General features: G+C 38.5%; 2 protein-coding genes across 4 annotated transcripts in view; both read right to left on the bottom strand.

The window, feature by feature from the left end:
- The window catches only part of slc5a12 (solute carrier family 5 member 12), a 30982-nt gene extending 23459 nt beyond the window's left edge, over positions 1–7523 (bottom strand). For all 3 annotated transcript variants that reach the window (XM_052029627.1, XM_052029626.1, XM_052029625.1), the window contains exons 1-4: positions 6996–7523; positions 3068–3133; positions 2926–2977; positions 1585–1652 (exon numbers count right to left, since the gene is read on the bottom strand). In XM_052029627.1, the coding sequence (XP_051885587.1) occupies positions 1585–1652; positions 2926–2977; positions 3068–3133; positions 6996–7352 (543 nt within the window). In that variant the 5' untranslated portion in view covers positions 7353–7523. The remainder of the gene's footprint in view (positions 1–1584; positions 1653–2925; positions 2978–3067; positions 3134–6995) is intronic.
- Positions 7524–17246: 9723 nt separating this feature from the next.
- LOC127577964 (follitropin subunit beta-like) lies at positions 17247–18361 on the bottom strand. The gene is made up of 2 exons (XM_052029671.1): positions 18239–18361; positions 17247–17540 (listed from the first exon to the last, which is right to left on the bottom strand). Exons 1-2 carry the CDS (start codon positions 18359–18361, stop codon positions 17247–17249), a joined length of 417 nt encoding a protein of 138 aa, XP_051885631.1.
- Between the last annotated feature and the right edge of the window lie 71 nt (positions 18362–18432).

The following is an 18432-nucleotide window of genomic DNA, read 5'->3' on the forward strand; positions in this document are numbered from 1 at the left end:
CAAAGCTCCTACCTGCTTGGGTAGATATATCATCCATTGAGAGAGCCCCAGTGGTTACTTCTGGCTATGGTAATGTGTTCTTAATTCCCTGTCCGACTAATTGAAGTTGTCCCCTATTTAGGATTATTACCATTCAGAGCTGACAGGTTAAGCACAAAGTAGCAGTTTATAGTTTTTTAATGAATGACCAAAAATTGTGAGCATTTATCTCCATAAGATCAAACAAGCAACAGGAGAATTTTTATTTTAAATTCAAGTTCAACAGGATATAGAACCACAGAACACTACAGCACAGAAAACAGGCCATTCGGCCCTTCTGTGCCGAAACGGTATTCCGCTAGTCCCATTTACCTGCACCCAATCCATAACCCTCCAGACCTTTCCCGTCCATGTATCTATCCAATTTATTCTTAAAACTCAGGAGTGAGCCCACATTTGCTACATCAGATGGCAGCCCAATCCATACTCCCACCACTCTTTGAGTGAAGAAGATCCCCCTAATGTTCACCCTAAACTATTCCCCTTTCACCCAAAAGCCATGTCCTCTTGTACTTATCTCTCCTAATCTAGGTGGAAAGAGCCTACTTGCATTAACTTTGTCTATACCCCTAATAATTTTGTAAACCTCTATCAAATCTCCCCTCATTCTTCTGCGCTCCAAGGAATAAAGTCCTAACCTGGTCAATCTTTCCCTGTAACTCAACTCCTGAAGACCCGGCAACATTCTAGTAAATCTCTGCACTCTTTCAATCTTACAAATATCATTCCTATAGTTAGGTGACCACAATACTCCAAATTTGGCCTCACCAATGTCTCATACAACCACACCATAACATCCCAACTCCTGTACTCAATACTTTGATTTAAGAATGCCAGGATGCCAAAAGCCTTCTTTACAACCCTGTCTGCGTGCGATGCCACTTTCAGGGAATTATGTATCTGAACTCCCAGATCCCTTTGTCCCTCTGCACTCCTCAGTGCCCTACCATTTACTGTGTATGTCCTACCTTGAGTGGTCCTTCCAAAATGCTACACCTCACACTTGTCTGCATTAAATTCTATCTGCCATTTTCTGGCCCATTCTTCCAGTTGGTTCAGATCCCTCTGCAAGCTGTGAAAGCCTTCCTCACTGTCCACTACGCCTCCAATCTTAGTATCATCAACAAACTTGCTGATCCAATTTACCACATTATCATCTAGATCATTGATATAGACAACAAACAATGGCCCCAGCACAGATCCCTGAGGCACACCACTAGTCACAGGCCTCCAGTCTGAGAAACAATCATCCACTACCACTCTCTGCCTTCTCCCACACAGCCAATTTCGAATCCAGTTTACAACCTTTCCATGGATACCTAGTGTCTGAACCTTCTGAATTAACCTGCCATGTGGGACCTTGTCAAAGACCTTACTAAAGTCTATGTAGACAACATCCACAGCCTTTCCTTCATCAACTTTCTTGGTAACCTCCTCGAAAAACTCTACAAGGTTCTACAAGATATCTGAGAAACTGTTGCAAAAGCTTCTTGACCATAATATATTTCATATGAATGATTTTTGACTTTAAACACTCATACATACCAGGGTGCAATAGAAGGTGCAAACAATTCCTGTTGCAAATACTGATCCCCACAGATTAAAACCAGTCACTATCAAAGGAAAACACATATATTTAAAATGCAAATATAGGGAAGTAATTAAGGAGTATAAAGAAACTAATATAGAAAGTATTTAACACTGAATTTTACATTTGGTTTTTGAATGTCTTCTTCTAAATATGGAACAAAAATTAGACGAATAGAATAATAAATGAAACTGAATTAAGAAATAATTTATATAAATAATGTTCAAATTCAGAGTATTTAAACTGTAAAAAAGGAGCACACATAAAGATAGCAGGTGGGAAGCAAGCAAAAGCACAGAGCCCTTTGTAAGTATTTACACTACTGTTCTGGATGTCTGCACAACATAAAAGCTCATGGTATAGAAGGTAACATTGGCATGGATGAAAGCTTGGCTGGCTAACAGGAAACAGAGGTTAGGCGTAAATGAGCATTTTTTTCTTACTGGCAAAATTTAATGAGTATTGTACCACTGGAACTTCTGCTAGGGCCTCAATCTTTTACAACTTATATAAATGGGCAGACATGGTAATGTAGCGGTTAGCATAATGCTATTACATCACCAGCGACCCGGGTTCAATTCTGGCCACTGTCTATAAGGAGTTTGTACGTTCTCCCTGTGTCTGTGTAGGTTTCCTCCAGGTGCTCCGATTTCCTCCCACATTCCAAAAAAAAGACATACAGGTTAGGAAGTTGTGGGCATGCTATGTTGGTGCCGGAAGCGTGGTGACACTTGTGGGCTACCCCCCAGAACATTCTATGTAAAAGATGCATTTCACTGTGTGTTTCGATGTACATGTGACTAATAAAGATACCTTATCTTATCTAAATAACTTGGATGAAGTCACCTAGGGTGTAGTTGCCAAATTTGCTGATGGTGGGAAAGCAAGCTGTAAAGAACATTGTTCTTGAACAGAATAACAAAACGGATTAAAAGGGGCGATAGTATTAGGAACATCTTTCCATATCAAATAACTTTATTAACTTAATATCTTCAGTTTCATCTTTGCAAAAACCTTTCATTCATTTGCATTTGGTTTTTGAATTTCTTCTTCTAAATATGGAACAAAAATTAGACTAATAGAATAATAGATAAAACTGAATTAAGAAATCATTTATATAAATAATGTTCAAATTCAGAAGATTTAAACTGTAAAACTATAAACTGTCAAATGCAAATGAATATCATTAATATTTCTATTACTATTTGGTGTGCAGGTGAACAACTTCATATTGGTAAGAGCTTCACGGTGAATAGACAACTTGTAATGTTCAATAATTATCATGTTGTGGTGCTTACCTTGATTCAGTGCCAGAGCTGGTGCATAAACCACAACGCCTGTATAGAGAATCTGAAAATTATTTTAAAAATATAAATTATTTTTAATACAAAGTATGGACATATATCGAAAAATTAAACTTCAATAATTGTGCCTTCTTACAGTTTGCAGAATGTATATCATTGTAGCAGCAACACGAACCACTCTATTAAATCTCAGCTCCAAGTACTAAGAGAGAAAAGAAAGAAAGGTAAGTCAATTCATTATTTATGAAGTAGAGACTTTGTAGACATGAAGCACTTTATGCATTTTCAGATGTCCTAGAGTTCTTTACTGCTAATTAATTACTTTTAAGATGGAGTCACTGTTCTTTTCTGGGTGACATGGTAATCAATTTGCACATGTGAAGGGTAGTGTGAGAAATTCTCACAAAACTGTGAGAAATGTTTGGATTACCTGCTTAGGTGTTACTTGCTGAGGTTGAAGTTTTCAAACTGGGAATGATATGTATGATAAAGTCAGAAAAGCGGGCAAAACTACCTGAACAGTCAATTTTTATTCTATGCTTATAGTTTGAATGAAGAAGGGTTTTTTCAGAAAAAACAAGTCCCTTTGAAATGGGTGCAGGCAAGGGAGCTTGGAACCTCTGTGTTACAGGATCAATTTTAACCAGTATGCTGGAAGAAGTCCCGGTGGTTTTTTTTATGGTTGTTTGAGATCTTTTACCTCCTTAGGTGGCAGCTAAATGGATTTAGTCACCCTGAAACAATCACTGTTTCATAGGACTGAAGTATTGGGCAAAATTACATTATCTATCGTTGAGTGGGGATTAAATATCTGGGATTATCTGATTTAGAAGTAATGGTATTAACAGTAATAACCGTGATCGTTTGGTTGACTGCACACTGAGTCATTGGTCTGTTATCTTTATGCAATTTGTTCTTCAATTTGCCAAAGTCAAAGTCAAGTTTATTGTCATATGCACAAGTATATCTATGCATAGGTGCAATGAAAAACTTACTTGCAGGCACCTAGCATTATATTAGCAGCATTCACAAGAAAAATGTAAATTAAACATAAATTATACACAATTTTTACAAGAAAGAACACAATTAGGTGAAAAAAAGTCCATTTTAGTGCAAAGTGATCAAAGTGGTCATAGTTTTGCTAAACTGCAGTGATTAGGGTTGTGCCGGCTGGTTCAAGAACTGAATGGTTGAAGGGAAGTAGTTGAGATGAAACATGATTTGAAGAGGTCTATTTTAATTTATCCAGTTTTCAAAAGTAGGCAGTTTATATATTGTGCATATTGCTGCATTATTTTCTGGGAATTTTCAATGCAATATTCTGTACAGATCAATTAAATATGACATGCAAAATATTTGGCATGGATTTAGCCATAATCCCCTTCTTAGGCTGTTCCTTGGGACTGAGGTTGACCTGCTTCCACTTAGGTCTTCTTGGTTCTGAGGTGGCTAAGAGGCCAATGTAAGAACTGCAGAATCTTTCACAGATTGGACAGAAGGTGACTGAATGGGTCAGTGGGTGAGTGGTTTATTAGCTGGTTTACTCCTCCTGCTGCTCATGCAGGGTTTCTGTGTGCTCCCAGCTCGAGGTTCTCAGTATCACCCTGAATGCGTTTTCTTGACTTTGAGTGGTCATGAGTCACAGATTGTCAGAAGTCAGTAGGGATCTTGCACTTCTTCAAGAAAGCTTTGAGCCTGTCCTTGAATCTTTGTTCCTGTCTGTCTAGTGATCTCCTTCCACAACAGAGCTCAGAATAGATTGTTAGTGGTAGTAATGGCAGTGAAACTAATCATTACTTTATGAAATTGACAGAAGTCCAGGATTTATATGGATAACATTATAACACCAGTGTACATTGAAAGTTGTATTGAACTCATCCCATTGTAAAGTACCCTTAAAATCTTCTGCTCAATTACCTGAGATCTAAGAAGTTTTAATGACATACTGTTATAATTTTTGCTTAGCAAACTATCTGAACCCCCCCAAAAAATGCATTGTACTTGCATGTATTATTAATTTCTTTAGATTATGAATATTTCAAAATATAAGTAATTTGAAAGTTCAGAAAAAATACATAGAATTAAAGTTCATTTGTGATGTTTCAGATCCAAATTCATGTTATTATTTCAAATCTTTATTTAGACTGCATAATGTCAAAAAAGTTAATTAAAATCACTTTAGTGTTTTCTGCCTGCAAGAATTCCGTAATGTGATTGGCTCACACAGCTAGTAGAGCCACTACCTCACAGCTCCAGTAACTATGATTTGATCCTGGTCTCCAGTTCTGCCTGTGTGGAGTTTGCATGTTTTCCCCGTGACCGTGCGGGTTTCCTCTGGGCCCTCCAGTTTCCTCTCTGAACCCAAGGATATATGGGTTGGTAGGTTAGTTGACCACTGTAAATTGTCCCTGGTGTGTAGGTCAGTGGTAGAATCTAGAGAGGTTGATGAGAATGCAGGGAGAATAAATTGGGATTAGTGTTGGATTACTGTAAACAAAGGTTTGATGGTCAACATGATCTTGCTTGCTAAAGAGCATGTTTCCATGCTGTATCACTATATCTCTCGATGACTCTCTATAATGGCATCAGAGCTGTGAGATATGAGGGAGAATTGAATTGATGCACAGCACCAACAAAAATCTGAGAAAGGAAGTTCTCATCATATAAATCATAGATCTTTGTAAAGAATTTATAACCAGGTCAGCAAAAAGTACCATCACTTCACCTGTGTCCTTTGAAAGGTGACAAGAAATTTGACTGAACCAGCCAAACAAGAGAAAGTTGGAGGCACTTTAGTCAATGATAGGGTGAGGGCAATCAAAACGTGGAGTTAGATGGAGTCTGAGAGGGATGTGAAGGCATTTGAACAGGAGGATGAAAGTCTAAATTTTAACTAGTATCAACATAGAATGCCATTGCAGTTCAATAAGGACATGGATGTTGGATGAATAGAATAGTGAGAGATGAGAGAGAAGTAGCAGAGATTTGGAAGAGCTGAAGACTACAGAGTACAGGAGCTGAGCCAGGAGACCATTGGAATAATTACACATATAGCAGCCAGTGGTGTGAAGGAGGTTGACAGAAAGAGAGTGTGTGAAGTTATCGGGATGCGAGCAGGCAATAAGAACATAAGAAGTAAGAAAAGGTCATCCAGCCCTTTGAGCCTGCTCTGCCATTCATCAACCTCAGCAATATCAATGTATCCCCTATTTCCCTTAATGTTCAGCAACTCAATTTCTGTTTTGAATAATCATTGTAACAGTGAGGAAAGTTGGTCAGAAGCCCTGCTTTAAGTAACGTAGATTGCTGAGGTGTGAAAGGTCTAATTCCCAAAGTAATTTGCGAGTAATAAAAAAAATTATTTGAATTTCATTTAATAAAATTAACTTTTAATTTTCACTTCAGGTTGCAGAATCTGTAATGTGAATGAAAAAAGACTGTGAAAATGTTTTATTTCTAACTAGGCTGAAACCCATTGGCCATTTTTACTAAAGTAACTTCCATAACATTTCAGGAAACCAATAAGCACAACCAAATGATGTAACTACTATTTTCTAACACAGTGTAAACAGCAGAAGCACACTTGCTCACTTGCACTTTTCCAAATGGTGCAATCAGAAGGGTTCAGCATTAACCTTAATGTCCTAAATTTGTCAGCATTGTAAATAACTAGGCAGAAACTTAACTCCTGGCTGCTTCTCTGGAGTCTGAAAAATGCCTCTAAAATGCCCATTGACAAGGTGCACCACGGTATCCAGGTTAAATAACCAATTAGTGAGGTTTTGAAATATCCAAAAGTTGCAGCCGTACCAATTTATACATTCAATTGCACACAGACTAAACACATTTCATGCAATTGCAGCAGGTATTGAGAAGTCCAACCATCCATTGTTTTTAAATGCTGAACTTGTTTAAGATTTCTATATGATGGTAGACTACAGTAAGATATTTTGAATCCATAGTGCAAGTATTGAGGCTATTTAGCCATATCTGACATTCTGAGGCAAATATTTCATTGTATCTGAGATAGCAGAATGCTTAATAAATCTATCTTATAACCTCACCTCATATGTGCTTGTGATTCCAGATCTATAAAAGACTGGAAGGAAGAGTTCAGCTGTGAGGATGATCACAAAACTGAAGGCGAGGCAGAAGAGGATGAAAGAAGCACCATAGCGATAAACCTCCGAGGGAGCTCCCAACACAGTCACCGCTGACATGAAACTGGCAGTGAGTGAGAGAGCCACTGGACCACAAATCATTTGCCTCCCACCCACCAAAAAAGCTCGTGAGGTTGCATTCTTTCGTTCCTTGATTGCAAAAAAGACCCCGATCCCTGAAGAAATGACAAAGAGCAATGCAAAAATGACATAATCCCAGGCTGTAAAGGTTCCTACACCTGGATTTGCAAACTGAGGCATGTGTGCTTCTTCTTTTAAAGATAAATCAGATAAATTGTATTTGTTTCTTCAGAGATGAGCCTCCACGGAGCAACAATCAACCGGATTCATTCTTGGGTGTTTCCTCCTCGCCCAGTGTCCTCTCTAAAACTGACACCAGTTCCCTTTCAGAAGGTGCCTTTCCAAAGGTATGATCCAAAGGACCAGAAAGGGTTTGCTAACATATTAATAGATATACATAGGATCATGACAACAGATAATGCAGTTACAAAGACACTGTAAGATTTACCAAGTTACTGTTCAACCTGCATTAACCTGCTAAGGATTAAACCAAGGTCAGCAGTTTCTAATGATTATAACTGGTATTTTAAACTCTTTACTGTGTCACTTAGCAAGATTGTGCTGTTCACATTTGGTCAAGGATAACATGTTTATGTTCAAATTGACCGGAACATGCACCCTTGGATAATTTGCATCCAGTATTAGCATGGTCACCTAATTTACAATTTAGACGGTCCCTTTCTCAACAAAATAATTATTGACAGGATAGGAAGACAATTTAAGTTAATTAGTCATTTCTATACAGAATGGCTGAAGGAGCTAGTTTTTTTTTAAAGAACAATATATGAGAAAAAGAAAGAATTAAAGACTTTTGGGGAAAGTCGGTAAGACCGTAAGATATAGGAGCAGAATCAGGACTTTCAGCCCATCGATTCTAATCCACCATTTAATCATAGTTGATTTTTTTTTCTCAACCCCATTCTCCCGCCTTCTCCCCGTAACCCTTAACCCTTTTACCAATCAAGAACCCATCAATCTCTGCCTTAAATACACCCAATGACTTGGCCTCCACTGTGGCAATGAATCTACTTGGGTTATGGATATAATTAGGTCTGGAGCCAAGTGGTCCTGGAAGAATAAATCTCTTGAAATTTGACTGTCAGATCTGAAGGGCAACAATTAATAGAATATTAACAGTATTTAATATTAAGTGTGTCATGCTCTATCTATAGGTTATGCACAATATACTCTGCCCCGGACTGCCTTGGTCCTAAACATGGTTGAGTCAAACTTTGTATTTTTGTCTGCACCTCCACCATGCAAACTCAAGATCTCCATAAAGCATGAACTATTACAGCTCCATAAAAGACTTTCTAAGAGATTTTTGAGATTGGATCAGTGCCAAACTATGCACTCTTTGAACAAGCATCCCCATTAATAAATTGCTAATTAACTGTGTTGCTGAAAATGTGCTGAATTGCTTTTTGTTTTCCAACAACAGGCCTGTGGAGCAGAAAGCATGCTGACTTGGAAATTCAAAAGTGTGGTTGTTTTGCAGGATGGTTAAATGTCCAGTCTGGCAAGTGATCCACAGTATTCATTTATTAACAGAAGTTCACTGTCTGTTGTATGGGATGGGGCTGTTCAATAGATCTCCAGAGAGCATGGTAAGAAAAGACAGATGGAAAAATCAAGGTCTGAAGGTTTTTCCAAAGCTGATGAGGCTCATTTATTTCAATATTGTCGGGGATTGGGGGAGGAGGGGGAGGGGGGTGGGGTGCAGACGTGGCTCATAACAGGTGATTTTCTTTTTAAGGATTTTTTAGGATTTACCTTCTAACTCATACTGTGAATGTAGGTATGGGAAGTGCATCAGGGCAACCTCTTCCCCAAGGCGTGGTCCTAACTTCCAGGCACATATGACAGTGTTACACACCTTTCCCATTCAAGATGAGATCAGATTAAGGTCTCTAAAAATTTCACCCCCATAATCAATTTTTGCAGAAGACACCAATCTTTGTATTGTTCCTTGCAGCCCATCTTGTTTGGTCAGATTGGTTTATTGGTTTATTATTGTCACATGTACTGAGGTACAGTGAAAAACTTGTCTTGCTTACCGTTCAAGGCACAGTAGTGTAGCAGTTAGTGTAATGCTTTACAGCGCTAGCAACCTGGGTTCAATTCCGGCCAATGTCTGTAAGGAGTTTGTACGTTCTTCCCCGTTCTGCGTGGGTTTCCTCCAGGTGTTCCGGTTTCCTCCCATGTTCCAAAGACATATGGGTTAGAGAGTTGTGGGTACGCTATGTTGGCGCCGGAAGCTTGGCAACACTTGTGGGCTGCCCCCCAGAATACTCTACTCAAAAGATGCATTTCAAAGTGTGTTTCGATGTACATGTAACTAATAAAGATATCTTATATTACAACAGTGCATTGAGGTAGTACAAGGGAAAACAATAACAGAATGCAGAATAAAGTGTTACAGTTACAGATAAAGTGCAGTGTAGGCAGACAACAAGATGTAAGGTCATAACGACGTAGGTTGTGAGGTCAAGAGTCCAACTTATTGTACCAGGGAGCCGTTCAGTAGTCAAACAACAGTGGACCCAGCACTGATCCCTGCGGCACACCACTGGTCACAAGCCTCCAATCTGAATAACAACCCTTCACTACCACTCTCTGACTCCTTCCATTGAGCCAAATTTGTATCCAATTGGCTAGCTCTCCCTGGATCCCAGGTGTTCTAACCTTCCAATCCACCACAGGAATATGCTGAAACTTTATTTCACTCCCTTTGTCACACATACTACAAGAGAAGGAGTGCAGTGAAGGTAAAGAGACCAAGCCCATACACAATATTCCAGGCGGAGTCACACTAGAGACTTACATAATTGCAGTAAGGTGCCCTTACTCTTCGATGCAAGTCCTCTTGCAATAAATGTCAATATACCATTTTCCTTTGTAATTGCCTGCTGTCCTGCAGGATAATTTTTAGTGACTGGTGCAGAAGTACACCCAGATCCCTCTGAACACCAACAACATTCAATCTCTCACATTACTCCACTTTTCTGTTTTTTTACCAAAGTGAATGATCTTACGTTTTTCCATGCTTTATTCCATCGGCCATATCTTCACCTATTCACTTAACCTGTCTGTATCCCCCTGAAGCCATTTTATATCCTCTTTTCAGTCCATGCTGCCACCCAGCTTTGCCCCAGCAGCAAGCCTGAACTATTTATTGCTCACCAATTTGTACACATGACAGTCTGATTCAGAGATGTTGGTTGAGGATGTACATTGACTCCTACTCTGGGTGAACCCCTTTGCTTTTCTTTGAATAATGACATGAAGCCTTGCACATGCAGCAGAACAGAGAGAAAGAAGTGTTCCAACAAAGGCTTTTCGACCTGAAACCAACTCTGCTTCTCTCTCCACAGATGCTGCCTAACCGGCTGAGTGCTCCCAGCATTTTCTGTCTTTATTTCAGATTTCCAACTGCTGCAGTTTTTTTTTAATCTATTTCTATTTACTGAGAAAAATGCCTTGGTGCAATGAAACATCAAAAAGACAAAAAAAAGTGGAATAGCTGAATAGACTGTATTTTTATTACACTCTCAATCTATTTTTGCTTATTTACAAAACGTATATTGTGTTAAGCTAGATTACATTTATCAAAAGTTTGGTTGAATGCCCTCCTTCCATTTTGTAAAGATGCTGTGGTTTTATCATAATATATAAACACTTTTGGTCTGGTGTCTCTACAGATTAACCAAGTATTATGTCTGTTTATGTTTTATTATGGAGACCAAATGTCTCCTGTCTGAAACTTGATATCAAGGTTTCTTCACAGTGATGTTAATCAACAACAGGTGCTGTAGGCTGCAATTTGTGATGCACTCACTATCGCCACCTAGGAAGGTGTTGCATGGACGGTAATTCAATGAGTGACTGCAAACCAGAGGACTGATAAAGAATTTTGTTCACACAGCCCTGCACTCTATTTAGAATGCATTCATCTGCTTTAATTTGCACTGAATATAATTTCAACCTTTTCCACATTAAATATTTTCCACATTAAAAATTTTCACCTGGTAAGAAATGTCTCAGATCAACTTATCATAGCTGAGTTTAACTAATTGACTGGGAGATATTGAGTTATTTTAAAAGGATGAGGATGTTGCTGCTGAGATCAGAACATAATGACTTAATGACCATCTAATTGCCTATAAATTGAGCAGCTCGATAGATCATTGGGCAATTAAGTTTTTTTTCTCTCTAAAGAACATTAGTAAAAGTATTAATGAGCCTGTTGGAGTTTTTTTAATAACAAAGTCTCATGGTCACTATTACTGATGGTAATTTTATTCCATAACTTATTTATTTGATTAAGTAATGTAAAATAACCAGCTGCCATGGTGGGATCTGAAGTATCTATGCATCATCACTCTAGGTCTCTGTACTATTAGTTCAGTACCTCAACCACACACAACCATAGGATATCTGGGAGGATTTATATCCTGAGCCTCAGCCAAAATATGCCAGTCCGTTAGCTCTCTGCTTATTGGCCCTATTATCAGGGGAGGATGGAGAATGGCCATTGGGTGGTCACCTCTCTGACATCAGGAGGGAATATGTATATAAAAATATGCATGTAGGAAATCGGAAATAAAACAATGCTGGAAACATTCAGTAGTTCAGGCAGTATCTGTAGAAAGAGAAACATAATTAACATGAACAATATTAACTCTTTCTCTTTCCACAAATGCTGCCTGACTTGCTATATGTGTCCAGCATTTTCTGTTTACACCAGGAGAAGGTTGCTGGCAGTGCAGTAAATCTGGGCTGGGGTTATTGCAAGGCTTTCATTGAGTGGGACCTACAGAGGACCCCAATCCCTAAAGCCCTGGAGCTTGCATGTGGATTTCAGATTCCTCTTGGGTTCAGTGAGTAATATATTTCCAATATCTTTAGTTGATTCACTGGCTTTTAAGTGAATTAAAGGACAACAAGCAGCCAGAAGTAGGTTAATAAATCATCAGGATCCCATAAATAAAAAACAGAGAATGCTGGAACAACTCAGTGGGTCAGGCAGCATCTGTAAAGCGAGAAACAGATTCGATGTTTCAGGTCAAGGAATTTTTATCATGGTATTTCACTTCATGTTTATCAAGTCAAAAAGATTTGGAAGGATAAAGCTGCTTTTGTGAATGGTTTGGGAAACATGCAAAAGTGTATCCGATTGCGTGAGTGTAATGAGACTTCTGCCAGACTCCTCATGTCCCTCATCCGCAACCACTAACATTGAGATTAGTGGAGCTGGAGTCGGAATGGAATTATAATTCTCATGATCAAATTGTCCATCAAGATGGCTGACATTATTATGAATAAATGTTGGACAGAATGAGTTTGTATCTTTTTATCACTGGAGAATGAATATTTTGTGACATCATTTGCAGTAATAATTGGTTTTTCATTTTTGATCATTCCAAATATGGATCATTAATATTATTAAGTATTGAGTATGTTATTAAAAGCATAAAATATTGGAAATATACTTTGTCCAAAAATCATTTTTTTAAAACTCAGTCCAAAACTCAGTTTCTCTTTCCACAGTTGCTGTCTGACTTTTTCCATTTTTCCAAAATGTTCTGTTTTCAGATTTCTAGCATCTCCACTTTTGTTTTTCACTTACTGAGTACAAGTATTTAGTTCCACAATCATAATGTCAATCTAAAACTATAGTGGAGATATTTAATGACATGACTTCTCCAACCTCAAAATGAGATACAGGGCAGGATTTTAACGGAGGTGTACAAGACTACAATGATTTTAGATAATCAAAGAAAATCTGTTCCTATTAGCTAATAGTAGAAGGACTAGTTAACATTGATTTAAGATTTAGGGCTATGGGTATTAGGGGGAATTTGAAGAAAGATATTTAGTGTAATAATAGGTAATGACCTAGAAGCCACTGCCCACAAATGGTGGCAGTGGAGGTGATTAATAATTTCAAAAGGAAATTAAATAACCACACAAGATAAATAGTTTCTGAGCTAGCGCAGGGGAATGCAACTGACTGGGTTGTTCTGCAGAGAGCAGCAAGAAATCGATGGGCTGAATGGCTTTCTTCTGCACAATTATGACTCTATGATCAATTGCCCTTGAGAAGGTGATGCTGGTGAGCTACAGTCTATGTGGTGAAGGTACTCCCACAGCGCTGTTGGATTGGATGTGCCATGATTTTGACTCAGTGGTGATAAATGAATGGGGATTTATCTCCATGTTTAAATGGAGACATGAGACTGCAGATCTGGAAATCTGGAGCAACATACAAAGATGCTCCACAGATGTTGCCTGACCTGCTGAGTTCCTCCAGTTCCTTTGTGTGTTACTCCATGTTTAAATGATGTGTGACATGCAGAAACAATTATTTGGTATTGGTATTGGTTTACTATTGTCACTTGTACCGAGGTACAGTGAAAAACTTGTCTTGCGTACCGATCGTACAGGTTAATTCATTACACAGTGCAGTTACATTGAGTTAGTACAGAGTCTATTGATGTAGTACAGGTAAAAACAATAACAGTATAGTACAGAGTAAAGTGTCACAGCTACAGAGAAAGTGCAGTGCAATAAGGTGCAAGGTCTTTAACTAAACATTAAAAACATTTAAGCAAACTTAATTAAATCAAATAAAAGTCTCTATATTTTTCCTGGCAAGTTCCTTTCAATGGGACTATTGTACTTGTGTCAGGTTTAACTGGCAAAGGTTGAGAGCTGGGAAATCCATAGAAGTTCAGGCTGCTACTTGAAGAGTTCCATGACATGCTGCAGGTGTCCCATGGCCAACACACTGTAGAGAACTACACTCTGTGCTCAATGAAAGGTTTACCCGCTGGCGGTTCTTGGTGGATGGTTGAGCCCAGAGACTGGAAGGGAGAATGAGAAGCACACCACAAAGGCTGAGAGGAATATAGAAAAAAGATCAAAGAAAGAAACCACAAACAATACAGTTCTAAATATGGAGGAGCATGTGTCTTCACTGTGAGAGCTTGGACAGAGATTAATGAATAAAGATCTCAGGGATGGATAAATAAAACAAGATAGGATAGATTTTTTTAATTAGAGAGAGGACACAACCAAGAAATGTATGAAAGTTATAGAACTTTGACATTTTTTGCTATTTCATTTTTTATCTCTCTCCTTTACTCATACTTCAGATTTTGTAGAGTTATTCAGTATGGAAACAGATTCTTCAGTCCACTGGTGCTGACTCTCACACAAGAACGCATGAAAGTAGGAGCAGGAGCAGGCCAGCTGGCCCCTCAAGCCTGCCTCGCACTTCAATATGATCGTGGCTGACCTACCCCAGCCCTCAGCTCCACTTCTGTGCCCGTTCCCTGTCACCCTCAACTCCCAATCTTTCAAAAATGTATCCGGCACTAGTTTAAATACTTATTATGATCTAACCTCCACAACCCTAAGAGGTAGAGAATTTCAGAGATTCACCACCCTCTGCAAAAAGAAATTTCAATATACTTCAATTTTAAACACCCATTTACACAAATCCTACAGCAATCCCATTTTATTCTTCCCACATTCCCATCAACTCCCCCCAGATTCTACCTTTACACTAGAGACGATATATAGTGGCCAATTAACCTATCAATCTGCATGTCTTTTGTGATGTGAGAGGAAACTCACATGCTCAAAAGGACAACAGGCAAACCCCACACTGACAGTCCCAGGTCACTGGAGCAGTGAGGCAGCAGCTCTACTTGCTGTGCCACTGTGCGCTGTTCATTTCCTCCTATTCAATAAACTTCCAGATATACCATTATCACCTCCTTCCAGCCAACACCACCACTAACTGAGGCACTCAATCACTCCTGATCTGCACCTTATCACAGACTTTCCCTTTTTTTAAGTTTGCCCCTTCCCCCTTCCTCTGCACCTTTAAATTGATTTAACTTCTATCTTTTCCCAGTTCTGATGAAAAGGCCTGAATCTGTAACATTAACTTTGTTCCTCACTCCATAGGTGCCGCCTGACCTGCTGAGTATTTCTTGCATTGTTTTTTAGTTTTTTTATTTCAGATTTCCAGCATTTGCAATATTTCTAGAGCAACACACAAAAAGCTGGAGGAACTAAGCAGGTCAGGCACCATGGAGAGACATGGACAGTCGACGTTTTGAGTCGAGACCCTTCATTGTTCCTGATGAAAAGTCATGATCCGAAATGTCCACAGTCCATTTCCCTCCATAGATGCTGCCTGACCCACTGAGTTCCTCCATCTTTTTGTGTGTTGCTCCAGATTTCCGGCTTCTGCAGTCTCTTATGTCTGCATTATTTCTATCTTGGATTGTGATCCAATCTGAGATATTAGGACAATTTCTACTGAGGTGGACAAAGTAAAGAGGAAAATCAACCTTACTTTGATGGTGTGAATCAGAAGGCCTATGAAATAGATTTCCCTCAGGGAAACTCTCTGCAGTTTCTTGCGGTCATGGGCAGAGCAGTTGCCGTACCAAGCCGTGATACATCCAGATAGGATGCTTTCTATGGTGCATCAGTAAAAGTTGAAATAGCCAGTTTAAAAAGATGGAGGGAAGGGATGGAACAAGAGCTGGCAGGTAATAGGTGGAGCCAGGTGAGTGGGGTGATAGGCAGATGAGGGAAGGGGGAGAGTGGGAATTTGGTCAGAAGCTGGGAGGTGATAGGTGGAAGTAATAAAGGGCTGAAGATGATGGAATCTGATAGGAGAGGAAGGTAGAGTATGAAATGAAGGGAGGGAGGAAAGGCAGGCAAATTGGACGAGCTCAGAAAGACATCTTGGTTGTCATGGACAAGTTGGGCTGAAAGGCCTGTTTTCAAGCTGTGACTAACCTCTTGTGTTTGGATAGAACTGCCAATCTTGTTTGGAAAGGTAAGTGCAGGTAAGTTATTTTAAACTTCATTTAAACTTAGTATTTTTTAATTTTTAGCATTTAATTTTTTAAGGTTTTATAATTTTTATTTTCTAACTAAATAGTTTTTAGACGTCTCTGATCATCAAAGATATTTAAAAGCAGAGCAAGGATCCTTGTCAGCAGTCAATTATCAATAGGGCCTCAAGGTGAGCCAGGAGCAGAGAACTTAGGACCCGCTAGCTAATGCCAGGTCACCATTTATGGTCTGCTCGACCTTGTACAATGGTCACAACAGACAGTCCTCTGGAATAATTAGACAGATGGTGCCACATGACATAAGAATGGCTGCAAGAAAAATGCAGGGTGGGGGAAATCGAGCATTATGAAAGTTTGAGCTGGGAGGAGCTGGGTAATAAGTTTTATTTGAGCCAAGGGGGCTAGATGATGACTTTTCTTATTAGGTTTTCCTTTGTGAGCTTACATTTTATTTTTCTCCCAACTCAATTTTGAACAACATCTCATCCATTCACTCCGGTTTTAAATGAAATTCCTTGTGCAATTCATTATCGCCAAAGTAGAAATTTGTTCCTGCTCACAGATACCAAATGGATGCAGAGTATCAGTTAATTGTAGTCCTCTTCCTGCCATCCTCTCCCCACTCACCCCTCTCGCCTATTCCCCATTGAAGTCAATGAAACCACAGTCAGAGCTGGATTCCATTCAATGGCTGATACATTACCAGCTATTTTCAGCTAGTGACAAAAGGCAGATTTTTATTTGATTTAAAGCTTAGTGCCTTCTATTTTTATGTTAAAATACATTAGCAGCTTCATACACTTATAACTGACATCTACTAAATAGAAGTAAAATAAAGCAGTTGGAGTTTAGTTGTCTAAATAGTGACTTTATTTGAGAGTGTACATAAATTGCATTGTAGTTTATTGTGCGGTCTGTAGAAAACCAACATGCACAACAGAAGTCCTTACAGATTAACAAGATGTTGTTGACCCTTAAACATGTTGCTTTAAGAGAGTCATCTTTTATATATTCCTTAAAGTAAAATATCAAAAAAATAACTAAAACATGAAAACACATCATATGGTCCAAAAAATTAGCTGCTATATAATTTATAAGTTACGTATATTTTGAACTAGTAACATTCACCTAGGTCACATTGATTTTTCCAAATCAATTTTCCAAAGTCAAGTTTCAATGTCAGATGGGTGTATCAGATGTCCTTTTCATTGGGCCCACTGGATGGGTTGGAAGTGATCTGTGCATCATTAATGTCCTTTCTCCTTTGCTGTGTTAAGGAACAATGTGCTGGTTCCATTGCTGAAACTGTACAGTCAGTGGTTTCAGTGTTGCACATACCACATTGGCAGCTGATTGCAACTGGATAAGTAAAATAAGGGTCGACATTGGCAGGACAGTTTGGAATGGTCATGGTTTCATAGACGATTTCCTTATAACTGCAAACTTCTTGATAGACAAAAACCAAAGAGTGCTTGCAGACTGGATCCTAAAAAAATAAAATTTGGGGGAAGAAAGGAAATAAGCATGTTTATTAATTAAGCCCCATTTAAGCACCAACACACTGCACAATTTGATCATGATTAATTGCATTATCCACATCTACAGCACTTTATATGCCAGACCGCCATATTATTCAGTAAATATTTCAGCCACTCTATCAAGTAACTTTGTGTATGCTTAAAATGATAAATATACAATATCTCAGTGTCAGTGTATTGTACTCTGTATCTGAAATAAACATTTTTACATTACTTAAAGTTTGCATTACATAAACATTTTTAACACTACCAACCAGGGTAAATTTCTATACATTGCAGTTTTTAAAATATGTCCCCATGACAAACATAACATTATTATGAATGTATAAATAAAAGTCATAAAATGTTAGAATCTACTGGGTGGTCAATCAACATGAATTTAAAAAGCAAAACAACAAATAACATTGGAAAATCCTTCATTTTTTTTCAAATCGTGACAAGCCTGCTGAGTTTCATTTAAAGGATTTTTATGTTTTTTTCATGTATCATTATTTACAATCTCTATTTTCTTTTTCTTTTTAATTAAGTTTAAATCTTTCCCTTACACTTGTAAAAGAACTTGAGATTGCTTCTATCATATCACAGAATATTGCATATTAAACACACGTTACTGAAAGCCTGTGACTAGTGATGTGGATTTCCTCACCTTAGTAAAACAGTATCCAGAGCACCAAGTTACGTTAATTGTGCCGCAGTATCCACACTCCTCCTTTTCCACTGCTATCGTAACATTAGTCAACTGGCATCTGTGCAGAGACTCTACAGACATCCAGCACAGTAACAAGAGAAATACATGAATTGCAACATTCTTGGTCACCATAATTTGGAGCATGAAACTAA

This window comes from Pristis pectinata, chromosome 14, assembly GCF_009764475.1.
Source record: "Pristis pectinata isolate sPriPec2 chromosome 14, sPriPec2.1.pri, whole genome shotgun sequence".
NCBI lineage: Eukaryota > Metazoa > Chordata > Chondrichthyes > Rhinopristiformes > Pristidae > Pristis > Pristis pectinata.